This window comes from Salvelinus fontinalis, chromosome 27, assembly GCF_029448725.1.
Source record: "Salvelinus fontinalis isolate EN_2023a chromosome 27, ASM2944872v1, whole genome shotgun sequence".
In the NCBI taxonomy this organism is placed as follows: domain Eukaryota; kingdom Metazoa; phylum Chordata; class Actinopteri; order Salmoniformes; family Salmonidae; genus Salvelinus; species Salvelinus fontinalis.
In genome coordinates this window covers 3,209,836-3,230,804 of record NC_074691.1, presented here as the reverse complement: position 1 = coordinate 3,230,804, position 20,969 = coordinate 3,209,836, and the positions used below count along the sequence as shown (strand labels likewise).

Genomic DNA, 20,969 nt, shown 5'->3' with positions numbered 1-20,969 from the left:
AACGCGAACACTAAAAGCTACAAAACAATACATGTGAAAACCGAAAACAGTCCTATCTGGTGCAGAACACAAAGACAGAAAACAATCACCCACAAACCAACAGTGCAAACAGGCTACCTTAATATGGTTCCCAATCAGAGACAATGACAAACACCTGCCTCTGATTGAGAACCATATTAGGCCAAACAACAAACCCAACATAGAAACACAAAACATAGAATGCCCACCCAGCTCACGTCCTGACCAACTAAACAAAGACTAAACAAAGGAAATAAGGACAGGAACGTAACAGTGTGTGTGGGTGTGTGTGTGAGAGCGTGTTACCTGGACTTCTCGTGCATGATAGGCTATGATGAGGCCCAGCAGTATGACTGTAGACAGGCTGATTAGACACTTCAAGGCCAGAGAGTACATGGAGCTCTGAGAACAAAAAACACACAGTGTTAAAAACATACACTGTTACACGCACACACATTTTTGTTGACATTAAGACACTTCAGTCAATATACACACTCACCCTGACCAGTGAGAACATACACATACACACTGTCAATACCATCAGTGCCAATAACCTCTAGGCAGATCCAATTCCCAGACAGCCCTTAAATCTTTCTGTCTACTTGTGTGCTCCAGATCAATGTGCTGCTTAGTACCAATCAATAGCCCTCATACCAGCTCTATCCATACCATAACCTTTCACCTCACTGCTTAATAGAGCTATAACACATGCACGCACGCACGCACGCACACACACACACAATCTACCTCACATATATCCACCTCTCTCTTCTTTGTTTACCCTGCTTTTCTATTTATGAAAAGGAAAGGAGAGAGAGGGGGAGGTGGGGATAGTGAAGAGAGAGAGAGAGGGAGAGGTGGGGGGAGAGAAGAAGAGCGAGAGAGGGAGGTTGGAAGAGAGAAAGAGAGAGGTCAGAAGAGAGAAGAGAGAGAGAGAGGTGGGGGAGAGAAGAAGAGATAGAGGAAGAGAGAGAATCCCTAGAGAGCAGTGTGCGTCTGTCTGTGTGTGCGTCTGTCTGTCTGTGTGTGCGTCTGTCTGTCTGTGTGTGCGTCTGTCTGTCTGTGTGTGCGTCTGTCTGTCTGTCTGTGCGTCTGTCTGTCTGTCTGTGCGTCTGTCTGTCTGTCTGTGCGTCTGTCTGTCTGTCTGTGCGTCTGTCTGTGTGTGCGTCTGTCTGTCTGTCTGTCTGTCTGTCTGTCTGCGTGCCTGCGTGCCTGCGTGCCTGCGTGCGTGCGTGCGTGCGTGTGTGTGCCCTTGCCGAAGCACCAGCCCAGGAGGTAGGAGTGAATGATAGTGTCTGTGTTCTATGTTTCAGTCTCTAACTACATGGCTGTTGGAAACAGTCTTGTGTTATAAGTAGTGTTTTTAACTCTAGTCTGTGTGTGGAGTGTGTTTCACCTACGGTAGTGTGTGTGTGTGTAGTGTTAATGGCTGTAATCATATTTACATGATTAATTTCCTCATCTGGTTCGCTAAACCACAGCGACGGCCACGGCCAGCTCGTTTGCATGTTCCCTCTTCCTGTAATTGTAAGCGGATTGGCTATATCAGACTTTATATAACAGCATACACACCCACACACACATTCACACCCACATAAACATACACATACACAACCACACACACACACACATACATACACACCCACACACACATACACACCCACACACACACACACACCCACACCCACACACATATACACACTGGCATGATGTTGGCCTGGGGGTAGGTTTATGACAGTCATAAATACCTCTCCCCCCCTTTTTCCTCTCTCTACCCTACTGATGTGACATTTGAAAATCCTTTGGTTAACATAGAGATTCTGGGAACATCAGAAGGTGGGGGGAAATTAACTATATTCTGGTAATCCGACCAATTGAACATATGCGGTGGTACTTAATGAATATGATGTCAGTTTGGTTGTCTTCTGAGACATTCTCATCAATGATAGAATGACATAAACTCTACAGTGGAAAGTCTGCACATTGTAGTTATCAGAGTCACATGGAATTGTTGTTCAATTTAAATGTTTGAATATAAAATTATTGGTGAAGACATGAAATGTAATTTTAGCTTCCAAATGAGACATTTGGGTTTTCATAAGGTTCTGCTCAATCAGTGGCCCGCCCCTGTGAAGAGATATGGGTTATAAAACTTTTCAAACACACCCTTCTCGCTCCACTATATAAAGCCTTGACGAAAATGTAACCTCCTGTTCCGAGGATGTGAGGACGACGGTCCATACGTTAAAAGGACTAACATGTAACTACAGAACTAAGCCAACCTCAGCGTGAGCTTTGGTTGCGAATGGTATGAACTTTGAACTCTTATTCACTACAGAAGTGATACCTCCTAGCCGTTGAGTTAGCAACAGCAGCTGCAAACGTGGGCTAGGAAAGAACAGACAGAGTATCCCGTCTACCACACAACGACGTTACTACAACGTATTCAATTGACCACCAGAGACATTCTTCAAAGGACAAAGGACTCGGTTGGGCAACACGGCCTTCCATCTACCACCAACCTACCGAAGCGCAGCTCAGAGTAAATATTTATTGCATTTTCCTTTTCCAAATGGGCGGTAATTTAGATTGCATAAGATACTTTATTTACGATAGCATGGCTATTACCTTTGTTCCTCAAGTCTTCCCTCTCTTTCACTCAAACCCAGCCCCCTTTTCTTTTGTGTAACCAGTTGTCATTTCTGGTCCGTCCGCTAGGGATGTTTTCCTTTATGACGTAATTTGTAATCAAGGTATGATTCATTCTGTGTATATGTTATTCTGTGTGATTAGTTAGGTATTTAGTAAATAAATAATTAAACCCAATTTTGTATTGCTGATTCAACTTGTTAGCCAGGGTTCGTGAAGATAACCAAGAATTTACAACTTTCAGAAGAGTCTGAATTAAGGTGACGATTAATATTGACTGCTATTGATGTAAAATATTACTAGGTATTTAAAGGTTTATTCGGAAGATAACAGCTCTATAAATATTGTTTCGTGGTGCCCCGACTTTCTAGTTAATTACATTTACATGATTAGCTCAATCAGGTAATATTAATTACGGAGAAAGGATTTTTTAGAATAGCATGTCATATCACTTAATCCGGCATAGTCAAAGACACAACAACACATACACACCCACACACTCATACACACCCACACACACATACACACCCACACACACACTGGTGTGGTTTATGTCCAGTGCATTCAGACAGAATTAACAATGTTTGGTTTTTCCTCACTTTCTTTCTGTCGGTTCACCTACAGCACTCTCCTGCTCTTTTCTCTCTTTCTCTACATCTCTTCTTTTCCTCTCTCTGTATTCTCTCTGTTAAATCTAATCTTTCTGTTTCCAGGGGAAAGGTACAAAATATTATGTCTTGCTATGTCATCATGAACGTTTGGATTCCAGGAATGTCACACAAGATTGACTTCGAAATTGGACGTCCATCCATGTCCTGAGGACGTAGAGAGATGCATTCAAAACCCACAACTATGGGCCACGTTGAGCTCGGGCTCTGAGGGTTGCATGTTCAATCCCAATGCTAGGTACTCATTTTCATTTTTGGGGTGTTAACCCTATCCTAATCCTTAACCCATAACTTAACCATTCAGAATGAATGAAGGACGATGCACAGCAGGAGAAGCAAACCAGGCTGTCAAAAACATTTCCAAATTTGACGTTTGGAGAAACATGGCTATACGTCAGAATCTGAAGTCAAATTATTCAAACCATGAGATCTTGTTGTGGATTCAAGCAAGGGCTTTATTGGCATGGGAAACATCAGGTCTGAATACTTATGTAAATAAGTTATTTCTGTTTTGTATGTTTTATAAATTTGCAAAGCATTGTGCACATAGCCTGTCTTCTCTTGAGAGCCAGGTCTGCCTATGGTGGCCTTTCTCAAAAGCAAGGCTATGCTCACTGAGTCTGTACATAGTAAAAGCTTTCCTTAGTTATGAGTGAGTCACAGTGGTCAGGTTTTCCACCACTGTGTACATTCTGTTTGTGGCCAAATAGCATTTCACTTTGCTCTGTTTTTTTGTTAAGTAATAATTTTTTGGTTTTCTCATGATTAGGTTGCGTCTAATTGTGTTGCTGTCCTGAGGCTCTGTTGGGTCTTTGTTATCGAAGGTTTAGGAATCACTTCCTTTTAGGTGGTTGTAGAATTTAACAGCTCTTTTCTGGATTTTGATCATTAGTGGGTATCGGCCTAATTCTGCTCTGCATGCATTATTTGTTTTTTTTACGTTGTACATGGAGGATATTTTTGCAGAGTCTCAATTTAGTCTTTGTCCCATTTTGTCAATTATTGGTTGGCGAGCGGACCCCAGACCTCACAACCATAAGGGGAAATGGGTTCTATAACTGATTCAAATATTTTTTTACCAGATCGTAATATGGATGTCAAATCCCCAAATTACGCCTTTTGATGGCGTAAAAGGCCCTTCTTGTCTTGTCTCTCAGATCGTTCAGAGCTTTGTGGAAGTTACCTGTGGTGCTGATGTTTAGGTAGGTATCGTTTTTTTGTGTGCTCTAGGGCAACAGTGTCTAGATGGAATTTGTATTTGTGGTCCTGGCAACTGGACCTTTCTTGGAACACCATTATTTTTGTCTTACTGAGATTTACTGTCAGGGCCCAGGTCTGACAGAATCTGTGCAGAAGATCTAGGTGATGCTTGTAGGCCCTCCTTGGTTGGGGAAAGAACCACCAGATCTTCAGCAAACAGTAGACATTTGACTTCAGATTCTAGTAGGGTGAGGCCGGATGCTGTAAACTGTTCTAGTGTCCTTGCCAATTCATTGATATATATGTTGAAGAGGGTGGGGCTCAAGCTGCATCCCTGTCTCACCCCACGGCCCTGTGGAAAGAAATGTGTGTTGTTTGTGTACATGGATTTTATAATGTATGTTTTTCACCCAACACCGCTTTCCATCAATTTGTATAGCAGACCCTCATGCCAAATTGAGTCAAAAGCTTTTTGGAAATAACAAAGCATGAGAAGACTTTGTCTTTGTTTTGGTTTGTTTGTTTGTCAATTAGGTTGTGCAGGGTGAATATGTGGTCTGTCGTACGATAATTTGGTACAAAGCCAATTTGACATTTGCTCAGTAAATTGTTTTCACTGAATCAATCTGCTGTCTGCCATTAATGATAATGCTGAGGATTTTCCCAAGGTTGCTGTTGACACATATCCCACGGTAGTTATTGGTATAAAATTTGTCTCCACTTTTGTGGATTGGCTTGACCAGTCATTGGTTCCAAATATTGTTGGAATATGCCAGAGCTGAGGGATGATCGTCTGGAAAGCGAGGAGGACCAAGGTGCAGCGTGGTAAGTGTTCATTATTTTAATAAACAACTGAACACTGAACAAAATAACAAAAACGACAAACGAACAGTCCTGTAAGGTGACGAAAAACACTAAACAGAAAATAATCACCCACAACTGGGAAAACAGGGAAAACAGGATACCTAAATATGGTTCTCAATCAGAGACAACGATAGACAGCTGTCTCTGATTGAGAACCACACCAGGCCAAACACAAAGAAATAGACAACATAGAACACCAGACATAGAATGGGGACACTGTGCAGTTCTCCGCATAACACGGTGCCTGCCCAGTCACTCTCTCGCCACGGAAAGCACGGGGAGTTGGCTCAGGTCTCCTACCTGAGTCCGCCAATCTCCCCGTGTGCCCCCCCCCCAAAAAAAATCTGGGGCTGCCTCTCGTGCCAGTTACTTCGCCAATTCCTTGTAGTGTCGCCGCTCCGCTTTTGCTGCCTCCAGCTCATTTTTCGGACGGCGATACTCTCCCGGCTGTGCCCATGGTCCTTTGCTGTCCAAAATTTCCTCCCATGTCCAGGAGTCCATGTTCCCACGCTTCTTGGTCCTTTGTTGGTGGGTGATTCTGTAACGTTTGTCGTCGGGAGAAATAGAGGAGGACCAAGGTGCAGCGTGGTAAGTGTTCATTATTTTAATAAACAACTGAACACTGAACAAAACAACAAAAACGACAAACGAACAGTCCTGTAAGGTGACGAAAAACACTAAACAGAAAATAATCACCCACAACTGGGAAAACAGGGAAAACAGGCTACCTAAATATGGTTCTCAATCAGAGACAACGATAGACAGCTGTCTCTGATTGAGAACCACACACGGCCAAACACAAAGAAATAGACAACATAGAACACCAGACATTGAATGCCCACCCAAACTCACGCCCTGACCGACCAAAATCGAGACATAAAAAGGATCTCTACGGTCAGGGCGTGACAATTACATTGAGCTGATTTCTGACTTACTGTTCCTTCTTTTTCCGTATTTCTGTATTGTTTTAGTGATTCACCATAGTGAGGGCGTAGGCTCAGGTTTTCTGGGTCTCTGTGATTTTCGTTGGATAGGTTTCTCAATTTCTTTCTTAGGTTTTTGCATTCTTCATCAAACCATTTGTCATTGTTTTAAATTTCTTAGGTTGTCTGCTTGACATTTTTAGATTTGATAGGGAAGCTGAGGTCAAATGTACTGTTTAGGTTTTCTACTGCTAAGTTTACACCTTCACTATTACAGTTAAATATTTTGTCCAGGAAGTTGTCTAAAAGGGATTGAATTGGTTGATGCCTAATTGTTTTTAGTAGGTTTCTACACTACTATCCTTCCATCTATAGCCTGTCGTATTATTGTCCAGTTCCTTTGGCTTTGATGCCTTGTGATTGAGTTCTGCTCTGTTCAAGTAGACTGTGATTTTGCTGTGATCTGATAGGGGTGTCAGTGGACTGACTGTGAACGCTCTGAGAGACTCTGGGTTGATGTCAGTTATAAAGTAGTCTACAGTACTACTGCCAAGGGATGAGTTGTAGGTGTACCTACCATAGGAGTCTCTTCGAAGCCTACCATTGACTATGTAGAGACCCAGCATGCGACAGAGCTTCAGGAGTTGTGACCTGTTTTTGTTGCTTGTTTTGTCATAGTTGTGTCTAGGGGGGCATATTTGGGAGGGAATACTGTCACCTCCAGGTAGGTGTTTGTCCCCCTGTGTGCTGAGAGTGTCAGGTTCTTGTCCAGTTCTGGCATTTAGGTCACCACAGACTAGTACATGTCCCTGGGCCTGGAAATGGTTGATCTCCCCTTCTAGGATGGAGAAGCTGTCATCGTTGGGGGATTGTATTGGGGGGATATAGGTAGCACACATGAGGACATTTTTCTCTGTTAATTTCTAACAAGATAATATTCCTGTTTTGACAAATTTAATAGTGTGTTGGTTCTGCTCTATACAAAATTAGCATACCCCCTCTCTTTCCCTCCCATCTCTCCCCCCTCTTTCCCTCCCATCTCTCCCCTCTCTTTCCCTCCCCTCTTTTTCCCACCCCCTCTCTTTCTCTCCCCTCTCTTTCCCTCCCCTCCCTCCCCTCTCTTTCCCTCCCTTTCTCTCACCTCTTTCCCTCCCCTCTCTTTCCCTCCCCTCTCTTTCCCTCCCCTCTCTCCCCTCTCTTTATCTCCCCTCTCTCCTCTTTCTTTCCCTCCCCTCTTCCCTCGCTCCCTTCTCTTTCCCTCCCCTCTCTCCCTTCTCTCTCCTCTCACACAGTCAGTGGACGATTTGATTTATTCAAATCAAACAGTTCCATTTCAATGAACAACTATTTAGTCTCATCTGTGTGTGTGTGTGTGTGTGTGTGTGTGTGTGTGTGTGTGTGTGTGTGTGTGTGTGTGTGTGTGTGTGTGTGTGTGTGTGTGTGTGTGTGTGTGTACTGTGTGTGTGATTTGCAGGTATTGATCGAAGGCTGGGTGGACGCCATGCAGATATAAAGAGCATTTTGAGCTCCATCAGTTCAATCATCAAACAGACACACACACAGACACACAGCCACACACACACAGACACAGCGAGGCACTGAGTTGCACAGCCAAGGGCCCCCCAACCCCCTCAGCTACAGGGGAGCCAACCCATATCAACATACAGAAGGGGCTGCAGAGAGGATTCCCCCTGTAGACTGGTCCCACAGCACTAGCCATGACACACACACACACACACACACACACACACACACACACACCCTATCCACATCGACGGGACGGCATGGGAGAAGGTGGAAAGTTTTAAGTTCCTCTGCGTACACATCACGGAAATTTGGCTTGTCACCTAAAACCCTCACAAACTTTTACAGATGCACAATTGAGAGCATCCTGACGGGCTGCATCACAGCTTTATACGGCAACTGCACCACCCACAACCGCAAAGCAATCCAGAGGGTGGTGCGGTCTGCACAACGCATCACCAGGGGCAAACTACCTGCCCTCCATGACACCTACAGCACCCGATGTCACAGGAAGGCCAAAAAGATCAAAGGACAACGACTACCTGAGCCACTGCCTGTTCACCCCGCTACCATCCAGAAGGCGTGGTCAGTACAGGTGCATCAAAGCTGGGACCGAGAGACTGAAAAACAGCTTCTATCTCAAGGCCATCAGACTGTTAAATAGCCATCACTAACACAGAGAAGCTGCTCCCTACATACAGACTTGAAATCATTGGCCACTTTAATAAATGGATCACTAGTCACTTTAGTAATGCCACTTTAATAATGATGTTTACATATCTTGCCTCACTCATCTCATATGTATATACTGTATTTTATACCATCTATTGCATCTTGCCTATGCCGCTCTATTGTTGTTGTTCCATATATTTATATGTATATATTCTTATTACATTGCACTGTCGGAACTAGAAGCACAAGCATTTCCCTACACTCGCAATAACATCTGCTAACCATTTGTATGTGACCAATAACATTTGATTTGAGTTGACACACACACACACACACACACACACACACACACACACACACACACACACACACACACACACACACACACACACACACACACACACACACACACACACACACACACACAATGGGGCAACAGGTAGCCTAGTGGTTAGAGCGTTGGACTAGTAACCGGAAGGTTGCAAGATCCAATCCACAAGCTGACAAGGTAAAAATCTGTCGTTCTGCCCCTGAACAAGGCAGTTAACCCCCTGTTCCTAGACCATCATTGAAAATAAGAATTTGTTCTTAACTGACTTGCCTAGTTAAATAAAGGTAAAATAAAACAATTAAATAAAAATATCCTTTCTAACTCTGCTGTCCCACATTGTTGAATGCTCTATTCATTGGTGTGTGTGTGTGTGTGTGTGTGTGTGTGTGTGTGTGTGTGTGTGTGTGTGTGTGTGTGTGTGTGTGTGCGTGTGCGTGTGCGTGTGTGCGTGTGTACGTGTGTACGTGCGCGCGTGTGTACGTGTGTGTGTGTGTCTCCCTGTCAGAACGATGCTTTGCTGCAATCAGTCTCCAGGGAAACAGACACCAGACAGAAGAGTTGTGTTAACTCAACAACACACAGACACACAGACAGACACACACACAGACACACACACTCAATTACACATCGATAAACACATACTCAATTACACAGTGACAGATACACACACTCGATTACACACCGATACACGTCATTACACCTCTATATACCCAATTACACACTCACACAAGTACACCAGCACAGTCAGCACCGACAGACACAAAGAGTCCCACGAAAGCAAACACACACAAATAGGTGCAGCCGTGGCTTAAAAATGATAACGCATAACGACACCATGTACACATAGAGGAACCTACCACCACACACATGGGACATTTCCAGACAGGAATCACCAGTGTTTAACCCAAAAGGCTCAGAGCTTTCTGTTTCCATCTACGCTGGCCAGTACCTGTGTCTCACTGGGCCATGGCTCTAGTGGCCGTGCTCTGACTTGGGGCCAAAGCCAGGCCACTGGTACTTTTCACCTGTCGTTTACATAACAATGGCTAACTGTGAATTTTAACACATTCTCAGAAAGCAACTGTTTAGATTATGCAGAGGTTGTCGGTTGTGCTTTTCACAAGTCTTCACTGTCAGCCCTAACTATGGAAACACAATTTCCCTAGTATAACACAAGGGTGTATACCAGTGTTGTGTTAGAGACCACCTAAAGCGAGACAGAGTCAAGACCAAGACCGGAGCAAATCAAGTCTGAGTCAAGACCGAGACCGGAATGGAGGTGATGGGGGCAAGGCTGAGTTAAGAACGAGACCAGAATGGAGGTGATGGGGGCAAGGCTGAGTTAAGAACGAGACCAGAATGGAGGTGATGGGGGCAAGGCTGAGTTAAGAACGAGACCCGAATGGAGGTGATGGGGGCAAGGCTGAGTTAAGAACGAGACCAGAATGGAGGTGATGGGGGCAAGGCTGAGTTAAGAATGAGACCAGAATGGAGGTGATGGGGGCAAGGCTGAGTTAAGAACGAGACCAGAACAATGTGAAACCAATTCAAGACTATGATTGTGATTTTGTCAGATCGCCACCATAATGAGAGCTCAAAATGTATTTATGTGTCAATAGTTCAGTAGAACATATTGACTCATTAGCCATTCAGAATGGTGACAAAATGCATTCTGAGGGCAAAGAGCGAGCCACTCTACAAATGATTACTAACCATGGTCTCTAATTAATAGATAAAAAGACCAAAAAATACCCGGTCGCCCCAAAGCGACTGCACGACTATCAAACAATTTCCCTCAGTCTCGACAAAGTTTGAGGTTTCAACAAAAGTAAAGGACAGTAATGCTACGAGTAAAGTAGAAAGTTCAGATTTTAATAGGTTAAAAGATATAAATGTGTCATGAAAGGAGTGTGGGTATCTGGCCTGGCAAATCGGTTTTATGCGCTGACTGAAAAGGGACTGTTAATTATTATTTTTTTACCCCACTGGTCTCAGCTGGTCTCAGGAAGAAATGACAAGTCCTCATTGTCCTACACCGAGTCAAGACTGAGTCAAAATGTATCCGAGGCCAAGACAAGACCGAGACACTCAATATGTGGTCTCGAGACTGGACTTGAGTACTACAACACTGGTGTATACACTAGTGCAGGTATTCCCAAACTGGGGTACGCGCAATGCCGTCGGGGGTACGCCAAATAAACATGTAATTCACATTTTCAAACAGTCCATTTATATTTTCCAATGGGGCTATACATTTGGGTAAGGTATTTTTCTGAGCAGTCTCGTTTCACTGCCAAAAATAAAATTAAACCATCTAGTGTTCAACAAAATAACAACCCAATGTCAAATACAGGTAGCCTAGTCAAATAATTAACAACCAATCAAATCAACTGTTACTCTATCGAGGGAATTCCACTAACGGTCTGTATGTTGCCAAATGTAGCTGCTGCTAATTCCGTTTGCTCGAAAATTGATAAATGGTTAAAAAAAGTAAGGACCGTGTCCATAGAGACACATACCAGCTCTACTGGTAGTACTGCTACTACCAGCAGTACTACACCTGCGCCTGTTGACGACACAAGTTGTTCTGCTTCCACGAGCACATCCAATGCTAGCATCAGTAATTCTACATTTGTTGTTAGCCCAGCTAGCATGGACACTGACAGTTGTGAATCTGATGCAGCCAAAGAGCTACTGCCCCCTTACCCGGGAAAGCACCGAACAACAGACATGGACGTTGGACCATCAAAAGGCGCAAATTTGATGAGAACTACATTGATTTGGGGTTCACATATATTGTGAGTCGTGCCTTTCCTCAGCCACAGTGTGTTATATGTGCAAAAGTACTATCTCACAACTCGATGAAACCTTCACTCAGACATTTAGAAACAAAACATGTCAATTTGAAAAATAAGGCATGGGAGTTTTTTTTTGCGAGAATTAAGATGACTTTCGAGTAGTAAGACATGTATAAAAGCAACAGATACCATAAATAAGAAGGGGCAAGAAGCGTCTTATATGGTGAGCTACTGAGTGGCTAGGACAGGCAAGCCCCATACTATTGTGGAGGTCTTAATTCTTCCTGCTGCCGCAGATATGGTTGGGACAATGCTGGGGGAAAAGGCCAAAAAAACTATACAGACAATGTCTTCATCAAACAACACCGTTTCACGACGCATCAGGGACATGGCAGGAGATGTTTTAATACAATTACTGCTTCGCATACAAGCCAGTGAATTCTATGTGTTACAGCTGGATGAGTCAACAGACGTGGCGGGCCTGGCATAGCTCCTGGTATATGTCCGTTTTGTTTATGGGAGGTCAATTAAGGAAAACATCCTTTTCTGCAAACCACTGGAAACCAGAACATCAGGAGAATATATTTTTTAAAGTACTGGACACATTTCTGACATCAAATGGACTTTGGGGGTCAAGATGTGTTGGTATCTGTACTGATGGAGCAAAAGCCATGACAGGGAGACATAGTGGAGTGGTAATGTGCGTGCAAGTAGTTGCTCCCGACGCCACTTGGGTACACTGCAGTATCCACTGAGAGGCTCTGGCTGCCAAAGGAATGCCTGACAGCTTGAAAGGCATTTTGGACACTACAGTGAAAATTGTTAACTTTGTTAACCTGTTGGGGATGGGGGCGCTGTTTAGACTATTTATGCTAATGTGGCTAATTTTTTAAACGGCTTCCCACAAAATCCTTGATCGTACAATATGCATATTATTATTATTATTGGATAGAAAACAGTCTATAGTTTCTATAGGAGTTGAAATTTTGTCTCTAAGTGGAACAGAGCCCATTCTACAGCAATTTCCCTGACATGGAGTCAGATTTGAGAAACGTTGGCCACTTTTCTGAAGTCATTTAAACGGGCACTGTCGTTGCTATGACTATACGGACACTTCTTACGTCTTCCCCTGGATGCCTTTACGTGATGACGATTCCAACGGGCTCGATTGCTCGTTCACAGGCCCTACAAATGAAAAAAACCTTTAGCTAGCAAGTCTTTTCTTGCTGCGTAACGCGCGTGGAAGACACCGACCCTCTCCTGTTCCAAGCGTTAGTTTAGCCTGTTATATTTCTCCGGTCATCTTTTCACTCGTTATAGGAGTTACAAACATCACAAAGTAGTTAATGTAAAGCGTTTTATAGCAATTTATATCCGTTTAGTGCGATTTTGGGACATTTATTTTTGCAACGATGTGAAAAGTTGGGAACGCTTTTCAGTTCATCCCGAACGTAGTTGACATTTCCACATGGCAAGAGGACAGCTTTCCACCAAAAGACGATTTCTCCCAAGAAAGGATCCTTTGCCCAAGATACTGATGGAAGAACAGCTCAAGGTAGGACATTTTTATTATGATAAATCGTGTTTCTGTCGAAACATTTTAGTGGCTTAGGACGCCATGTTTTTTGACGTAGCTTCGCTTGGCGCAAACTGTATTGAAAAGTAAGGATAAATTAAAAAATGTAATAACGCAATTGTATTAAGAATTAAATTGTCTATCAATCCCTGTCCACCCTATATTTTTTAGTCACGTTTATGAGTATTTATGTATAAGAGTAGATCACTGTCTAAGTGGCGCAAGGACGTTTTCTTTACCAGCTTGTCTACATTTCACATTGTCTAACCATGATTTTGGTGGCTAAATATAAACATTTTCGATCAAACTGTATATGCATGTTGTAATGTGATGTTACAGGAGTGTCATCGGAAGAATTCTGAGAAGGTTAGTGAAAAAATTAATATCTTTTGGCGATGTTGACTTTTATCGCTCACTTTGGCTAGAATCAATGCTGGGCTGCTAATTGCTATGTGCTAAGCTAATATAACGATTTATTGTGTTTTCGCTGTAAGACACTTAGAAAATCTGAAATATTGTCTGTATTCACAGGATCTGTGTCTTTCGATTCGTGTATGCTGTGTATTTTTACGAAATGTTTGATGATTAGTAGTTAGGTAAACACGTTGCTCATTGTAATTATTCTAGTCCATTTGTGATGGTGGGTGCAATTGTAAACTATGCCATATACCTGAAATATGCACTTTTTTCTAACAAAACCTATCCCATACCATAAATATGTTATCAGACTGTCATCTAATGAGTTTTTTTGTTGGTTAGGGGCTATAAATATCTTAGTTTAGCCGAATTGGTGATGGCTACTGGTGTTGGTGGACAAATAAAAGATGGTGGATTATGCTAATGTGTTTTTAGGTAATAGATGTACATCTTTACATATTGTGTCTTCCCTGTAAAACATTTTAAAAATCGGAAATGTTGACTGGATTCATAAGATCTGTGTCTTTCATTAGCTGTATTGGACTTTAATGTGTGAAAGTTAAATATTTTAAAAAAATATTTTTTTTGAATTTCGCGGCACTGGTTTTTCAGTGGGGGGGGGGGGGGTGTGCCGCTAGCGCCACGCTGATCCTAGACAGGTTAAAGCAAGGCCCCTGAACTCTTGTGTATTTTCTGCACTATGTAATGATATGGGCAGCGACCATGTAACGCTTTTACAACATTCAGAAAGAAGTGTGCTGGTTATAAAAGGGCAAAGTATTGACACATTTTTTTATACATTTGTCTGACCGCTTGCATGACGACGAGTTTCTCACACGACTGGCCTATCTGGGTGATGTTTTTTCTCGCCTGAGTGTTCTGAATCTATGATTACAGGGACTCTCCGGAACTATATTCAATGTGCGGGACAAAATTGAGGCTACGATTAAGAAGTTGGAGCTCTTCTCTGTCTGCATTAACAAGGACAACACACAGGTCTTTCCATCATTGTATGATTTTTTGTGTGCAAATGAACTCAAGCTTACAGACAACGTCAAATGTGATATAGCGTTTCGCAGGTACTTTATCGAAACGGATGACACAAACAACTAGATTCGTTATCCCTTTCATGCCCTGCCTCCAGTCCACTTACCGATATCTGAACAAGAGAGCCTCATCGAAATTGCAACAAGCGGTTCTGTGAAAATTTAATTTAATCAGAAGCCACTGCCAGATTTCTGGATTGGGCTGTGCTCAGATTATTCTGCTTGGCAAATCGCTCTGTTAAGACACTGATGCCCTTTGCAACCACGTACCTATGTGAGAGTGGATTCTCGGCCCTCACTAGCATGAAAACTAAATGCATGCACAGACTGTGTGTGGAAAATGATTTAAGACTGAGACTCTCTCCAATACAACCCAACATTGCAGAGTTATGTGCATCCTTTCAAGCACACCCTTCTCATTAACCTGTGGTGAGTTGTTCTCAATTTTCGATGAACAAATAAAGTTTTATATGTAATGTGGCAAACCTCTTCAAGGTTATGAGCATTTGTCACAAATTAAGTGGGAAACTGTCACCAAATTACCCCAGAATGAGAGTTCTTTCGAACAGGACAGTACCTGTGTGTTTGTCTCTCCGTCCTGGTCCACCCAGGTCGTAGGCAAGGTCAAGGATAGCAGGGTTCGGTACACGAATCAGGTTCTCAGTAGGTCCAGGTCCAAACGCCAACAGGTAAGTCCAAAACAGTCCAGCTCATACACAGTAAATCCAGCCAATATCTATTGTCTCTTTCTCTATGGTTCACAGATCCTTCCAGCCCTCACTTCCTCTTCCTGGTTTTCCTTGACCCTTTATCTGTGTGTCGGCTCCACCTTCTGTGGGTTCCCCTTGCTTCTGGGACTTGTAGTTTTGGCAGTCGGCCATTTTGTGATCTGTAGTTCTGATCGGGGTGGCCATTTTAGTGATCGGGCAGAGCCCATTTATTAGTAATGCTCTCACATATCTGCCATTTATCACTCGACCCCCTTCTTTGCCACATATCTCCCCCCCTAGATCCGACCCCCTAGGTCGGGCTACCGCAGCAAAATATGCGTGCATGCGGGATAACCCATCCACATTTCCCATTTCCTTCCCTGCTTTGTGTTTCAAGTCAAAGTGAAACGGTTGGAGACTCAAAAACCACCGCATCACCCGAGCGTTCTTCTCTTTAGCCCTATGCATCCAGGTGAGTGGGGCATGGTCACTGATGAGGGTGAAGTGGCGCCCCAGCAGGTAGTATTTCAGGCTTTCTAGAGCCCACTTTACTGCCAGCGCCTCTTTCTCAACGACCGCGTAGTTGATTTCCCGTGGTTCCAGCTTCCTGCTTAAAAACAGGATGGGGTGTTCCACCCCTTCTACCTCTTGGGATAGCACTGCTCCCAATCCGACCTCTGAGGCATCCGTCTGAACCACAAACTCTTTCTCAAAGTCTGGTACCACCAGCACTGGATTACAGCAGAGAGCCTCCTGTAATGTCCTAAATGCTTTGGTGGCCCTTTCATCCCATTTGACCATGTTTGGCCCTCTGGCTCTAGTCATGTCGGTGAGTGGGGCGGCCACTGTGGCATAACTTGGGATGAACTTTCGGTAGTAACCAGTCAGCCCTAGGAATGCACGAACTTGCTTCTTATTTACTGGTTTCGGCCATTCTCTAATTGCCTCCACCTTCTTCTGTTGGGGTTTGATTAACCCTCTTCCCACGGTGTATCCCAGATACACTGTTTCCCCTAACCCCACATAACACTTGGCAGGGTTCGCCGTGAGCCCTGCCTTTCTAAGGGCGTCTAACACCGCCTGTACCCGGGGTAAGTGGGATTCCCAATCAGGGCTGTAGATTCCCACGTCATCTAAATAAGCTGCGGCGTATGCCTGGTGCGGTTTTAGGACCTTGTTCATGAGCCGTTGAAAGGTGGCTGGGGCCCCGTGTAAGCCGAATGGCATGACGGTGTATTGAAACAAACCGTCAGGGGTTGCAAAGGCTGTCTTTTCTTTGGCCCTGGGGGTCAGAGGAATTTGCCAGTACCCTTTTGTCAGGTCCAGGGTCGTAATGTACCGAGCTTTACCAACTTTCTCCAGTAGTTCGTCTACTCGGGGCATGGGGTAGGCATCAAACTTGGAGATTTCATTTACCTTCCGAAAGTCGTTACAGAACCGCAAAGACCCATCGGGCTTGGAGACCATCACAATTGGGCTAGACCACTCACTATGTGACTCCTCGATCACTCCAGCTGTCAACATTTTCTCTGTCTCTGCTCTAATCGCGGCCTGTCGAGCCTCGGGTACCCGATATGGCCTCATGCTCACTTTTCTCCCTGGTAGGGAAACGATATCGTGAGCCGTAACCTCAGTTCGGCCGGGTACCTCTGAAAACACATCTCTGTTTTTCTGGATCAGGGTCTTTACTTCCTGTACTTGTGCTGGGGACAGAGTAGGTGAAATAAGTACTTTGGCTGCCCCCTGAGTGTGTGTAGGGTATGTGACCATTAGTGTTTCTCTCTCTCTCCATGCTTTTAACAGGTTTATGTGATAGATCTGTTCCTCTGGCCGTCGACCTGGCTGTCGGATCCGATAATTCACTTCTCCTATTCTCTCCAGTACTTCATATAGTCCTTTCCATGTGGCTAGTAGTTTGCACTCTACCGTGGGGATCAGCACTAACACCTTATCTCCCGGTTGAAATTCCCTCAGGGTAGCCTGCCGGTTATAAGTGTGCCGCTGGTGCTCTTGTGCTTGTCTCATGTGCTCTCGGACGATGGGCATGACTGTGGCTATCCTGTCTTGCATTGCCGTGACGTGCTCTATGATACTAGTATACGGGGTGGATTGGTGCTCCCAGGTTTCCCAGGCGATGTCTAAGATTCCCCGGGGGTGCCTCCCATATACCAGCTCAAAGGGAGAAAACCCCAGTGAGGCTTGAGGAACCTCTCTAATGGCAAACATCAGATACGGCAACATGCAATCCCAGTTTTTCCCATCCTTATCGATTACCTTCCTGAGCATTGACTTCAGGGTCCTGTTGAATCTTTCAACCAGCCCGTCCGTCTGAGGATGGTAAACTGATGTCCTCAACTGTTTCACCTGCCACAATTTACAAAGGTCTGCCATAAGGCGGGACATAAAGGGGGTCCCCTGGTCAGTAAGGATCTCCTTTGGAACCCCTACCCTGGTGAACAAGAGCACTAATTCCTTGGCAATATTTTTGGAAGTCATCGTCCGAAGGGGAATGGCTTCTGGGTAGCGAGTGGCATAATCTAGAATGACCAGAATGTATTGGTGTCCTCTGGCGGACTTGGGTAGTGGGCCCACTATATCCATCGCTATCCTCTCAAATGGCGTTTCGATTATGGGGAGTGGCACTAACGGGCTTCTAACAGCTGGTCGGGGAGCTGTTAACTGGCACTCCGGGCACTCTCCACAATGCCGAGCCACTTCAGCCTGAATTCCTGGCCAGTAAAACCTCCTTACAATCCGGTCTCGGGTTTTATCGATACCAAGGTGTCCACCCAGAATGTGCCCATGAGCTAGATCCAGTACTGTCCTCCGGTACCGGGTGGGGACCAACAACTGTTCAACCACATCAACCCCTATTTTTGAGACTCTGTACACCAAACCCTTTTTCATAATAAAGTGGGGAAAACTATTAGGCCTCATCCCATCATTTATGGGAGTACCATCGACGACCTGCACGTCTGCTCTGGCTTGCTGCAGGGTTGGATCCTGGTTTTGGGCCGTCCCGAAATTAGTCAAAGACCCTGCCAGGTCTGCTGGTTCTAGATTGTCATCCTCTGGATTCAGATCGACCCCAGCCCCAGTAGTACCAGGCTGTTCGTTGTCAACGAGGTTTGCCACTTCATCCTCATCCTCCCCTACTAGCACCTGTGAGGTTGGCCCCTGGGAGACCTCTTTTCTTGGTTTTGGTTGAAGGCCCCATGCCTCTTCCTGCTTGGTCAGGGTTGTTGGCTTCTCAAATATGCCATTCTTTTGGCCTAACTTCGCAAAGTTAGGAAAGTGTCTACCCAATATTACATCATATGGCATCTTTGGGACCACGCCGACCTCACAATTCAGCAGATCGTCCTCTGTTTGTATGCTCACTAAGGCTGTGGGGTACAGACGGGTATCCCCATGAATGCAGGTAACACTGATATCCTGACTTGTATCCAGTTTATGAGTTGGCACTAGGTTTGCAACGACCAGGGTTAGCATACTGCCAGAATCCAGCAGTGCTTCAACCTCTTTCCCTTCAACTGTCACCCTGCACATATGTTTGTTTCTTGATCTTTCAAGTACAGTGGTTACAACAGGACATGCATACCACATATCATCTTCTTTTTCACCGAGGTTACATTGCATTGGCTCTTCTTTAATAGGGCAGTAGGCTGCAATATGTCCTGGTCGATTACAATTGTAACAGATAATAGGCGTTCGGGCGGGAGACCCCCTCAACCCCCGGTCCCGGTTTCAGTTTTCTCCCTTAGTGTCTCGGCCCGATTCTGATTCTTTCCTCATGCCCCCACGCTGCTCTCTTCCCCCTCCACCTGTTGGGACAGTCTTACCCTGTCCGCTGGTTCGCCCAGGCCTGGGGAATGGGAATCTTTTCTCCTGTGCCTGCTCAGCTGTTCCTGCCGTACAATACCGTTCAACTAGGCCCACGAGATGGTCGGCGGAAAATACCTCGTTCTGGCCAACCCATCGTCGCACTTCTTGGGGTAGACCTCGCTGAAACTGGTTGAATACGATGGTCTCGACAATCTCGGCGGAGGAACGGGTCTCCGGTCGTAACCATTTCCGTGCCAGGTGAATCAAGTCGAACATCTGTGTTCGGGGCGGTTGTCCAGATCGGTAGGACCACTGGTGAAAGCGGTGTGCCCTCACAGTATCGGTCACTCCCAGTCTTGCCAGAATCTCTCCCTTTAGTTTATCGTAATCCTGTGCATCTGTCAACTCCAGGTCGAAATACGCTTTTTGAGCGTCCCCTGCCAGGTATGGTGCCAGAAGCCCTGCCCATTCTTCTTTCGGCCACTTCTCCCTCTCTGCAGTCCTTTCAAAGGTGGTAAGATATGCTTCCACATCATCCTGTGCTGTCATTTTTTGAAGAAAATGATTGGCCCGCCTCTGGGTATTTGCAGCTGGTAATTGAGCCCCAATTTGGTCCGCTAGCCCCTTTAGGCCTTCTCTTAACTCCTGGGTGTTTCTCTCTTGCTCTTCTCTGAGCAGCTGGTTGGTGCGGTGCTGGACCTGTAACGTGTCCTGGTACATTCGCATTGCATCCTGATGAGCTATTTGTTGAGCTCTAGTTGCCTCTTGTTGGGTGGCCGCCGCTTGTAACAGGGCTTGTATGGCTCCCTCCATACTCATTTTCCTGAGAAACTGTCCTAACCAAACAAAGCCACAAAAAAAAACCTGACACCCCTTTGGAGTGCTAACTGATTTCTTTTTTTTCTTTTTTTTCTTTTTACCTAACCAGCGGAATGGTTAGTCCATATGCCCACATTCTCCACCACGTGTGGCAAACCTCTTCAAGGTTATGAGCATTTGTCACAAATTAAGTGGGAAACTGTCACCAAATTACCCCAGAATGAGAGTTCTTTCGAACAGGACAGTACCTGTGTGTTTGTCTCTCCGTCCTGGTTCACCCAGGTCGTAGGCAAGGTCAAGGATAGCAGGGTTCGGTACACGAATCGGGTTCTCAGTAGGTCCAGGTCCAAACGCCAACAGTTAAGTCCAAAACAGTCCAGCTCATACACAGTAAATCCAGCCAATATCTATTGTCTCTTTCTCTATGGTTCACAGATCCTTCCAGCCCTCACTTCCTCTTCCTGGTTTTCCTTGACCCTTTATCTGTGTGTCGGCTCCACCTTCTGTGGGTTCCCCTTGCTTCTGGGACTTGTAGTTTTGGCAGTCGGCCATTTTGTGATCTGTAGTTCTGATCGGGGTGGCCATTTTAGTGATCGGGCAGAGCCCATTTATTAGTTCTGCTCTCACATATCTGCCATTTATCACTCGACCCCCTTCTTTGCCACAGTAAGATGGCTAAATAAAGAGCAAAATTACTGATCATTATTATATTATTATTTGTGACCTGGTCCTATAAGAGGTCTTTGTCACTTCCCACGAGCCGGGTTGTGACAAAAACTCACACTCATTCTTATGTTAAATAAATGTATTGTATAGTGTGTTTGTGGCAGACTTACAATGATTGCAAAAAACAACATTTGAGAGTGCGCTGACCCTGGTGCTAGAGGGGGTACGCAGCTGACCCTGGTGCTAGAGGGGGTACGCAGCTG

General features: G+C 44.8%; 1 protein-coding gene across 5 annotated transcripts in view; it reads right to left on the bottom strand.

The window, feature by feature from the left end:
- LOC129824875 (small conductance calcium-activated potassium channel protein 3-like) overlaps positions 1–20,969 on the bottom strand; it is a 58,592-nt gene that overhangs the window by 18,546 nt on the left and 19,077 nt on the right. For all 5 annotated transcript variants that reach the window (XM_055884411.1, XM_055884410.1, XM_055884414.1 and 2 more), the window contains exon 3: positions 325–420. In XM_055884411.1, the coding sequence (XP_055740386.1) occupies positions 325–420 (96 nt within the window). The remainder of the gene's footprint in view (positions 1–324; positions 421–20,969) is intronic.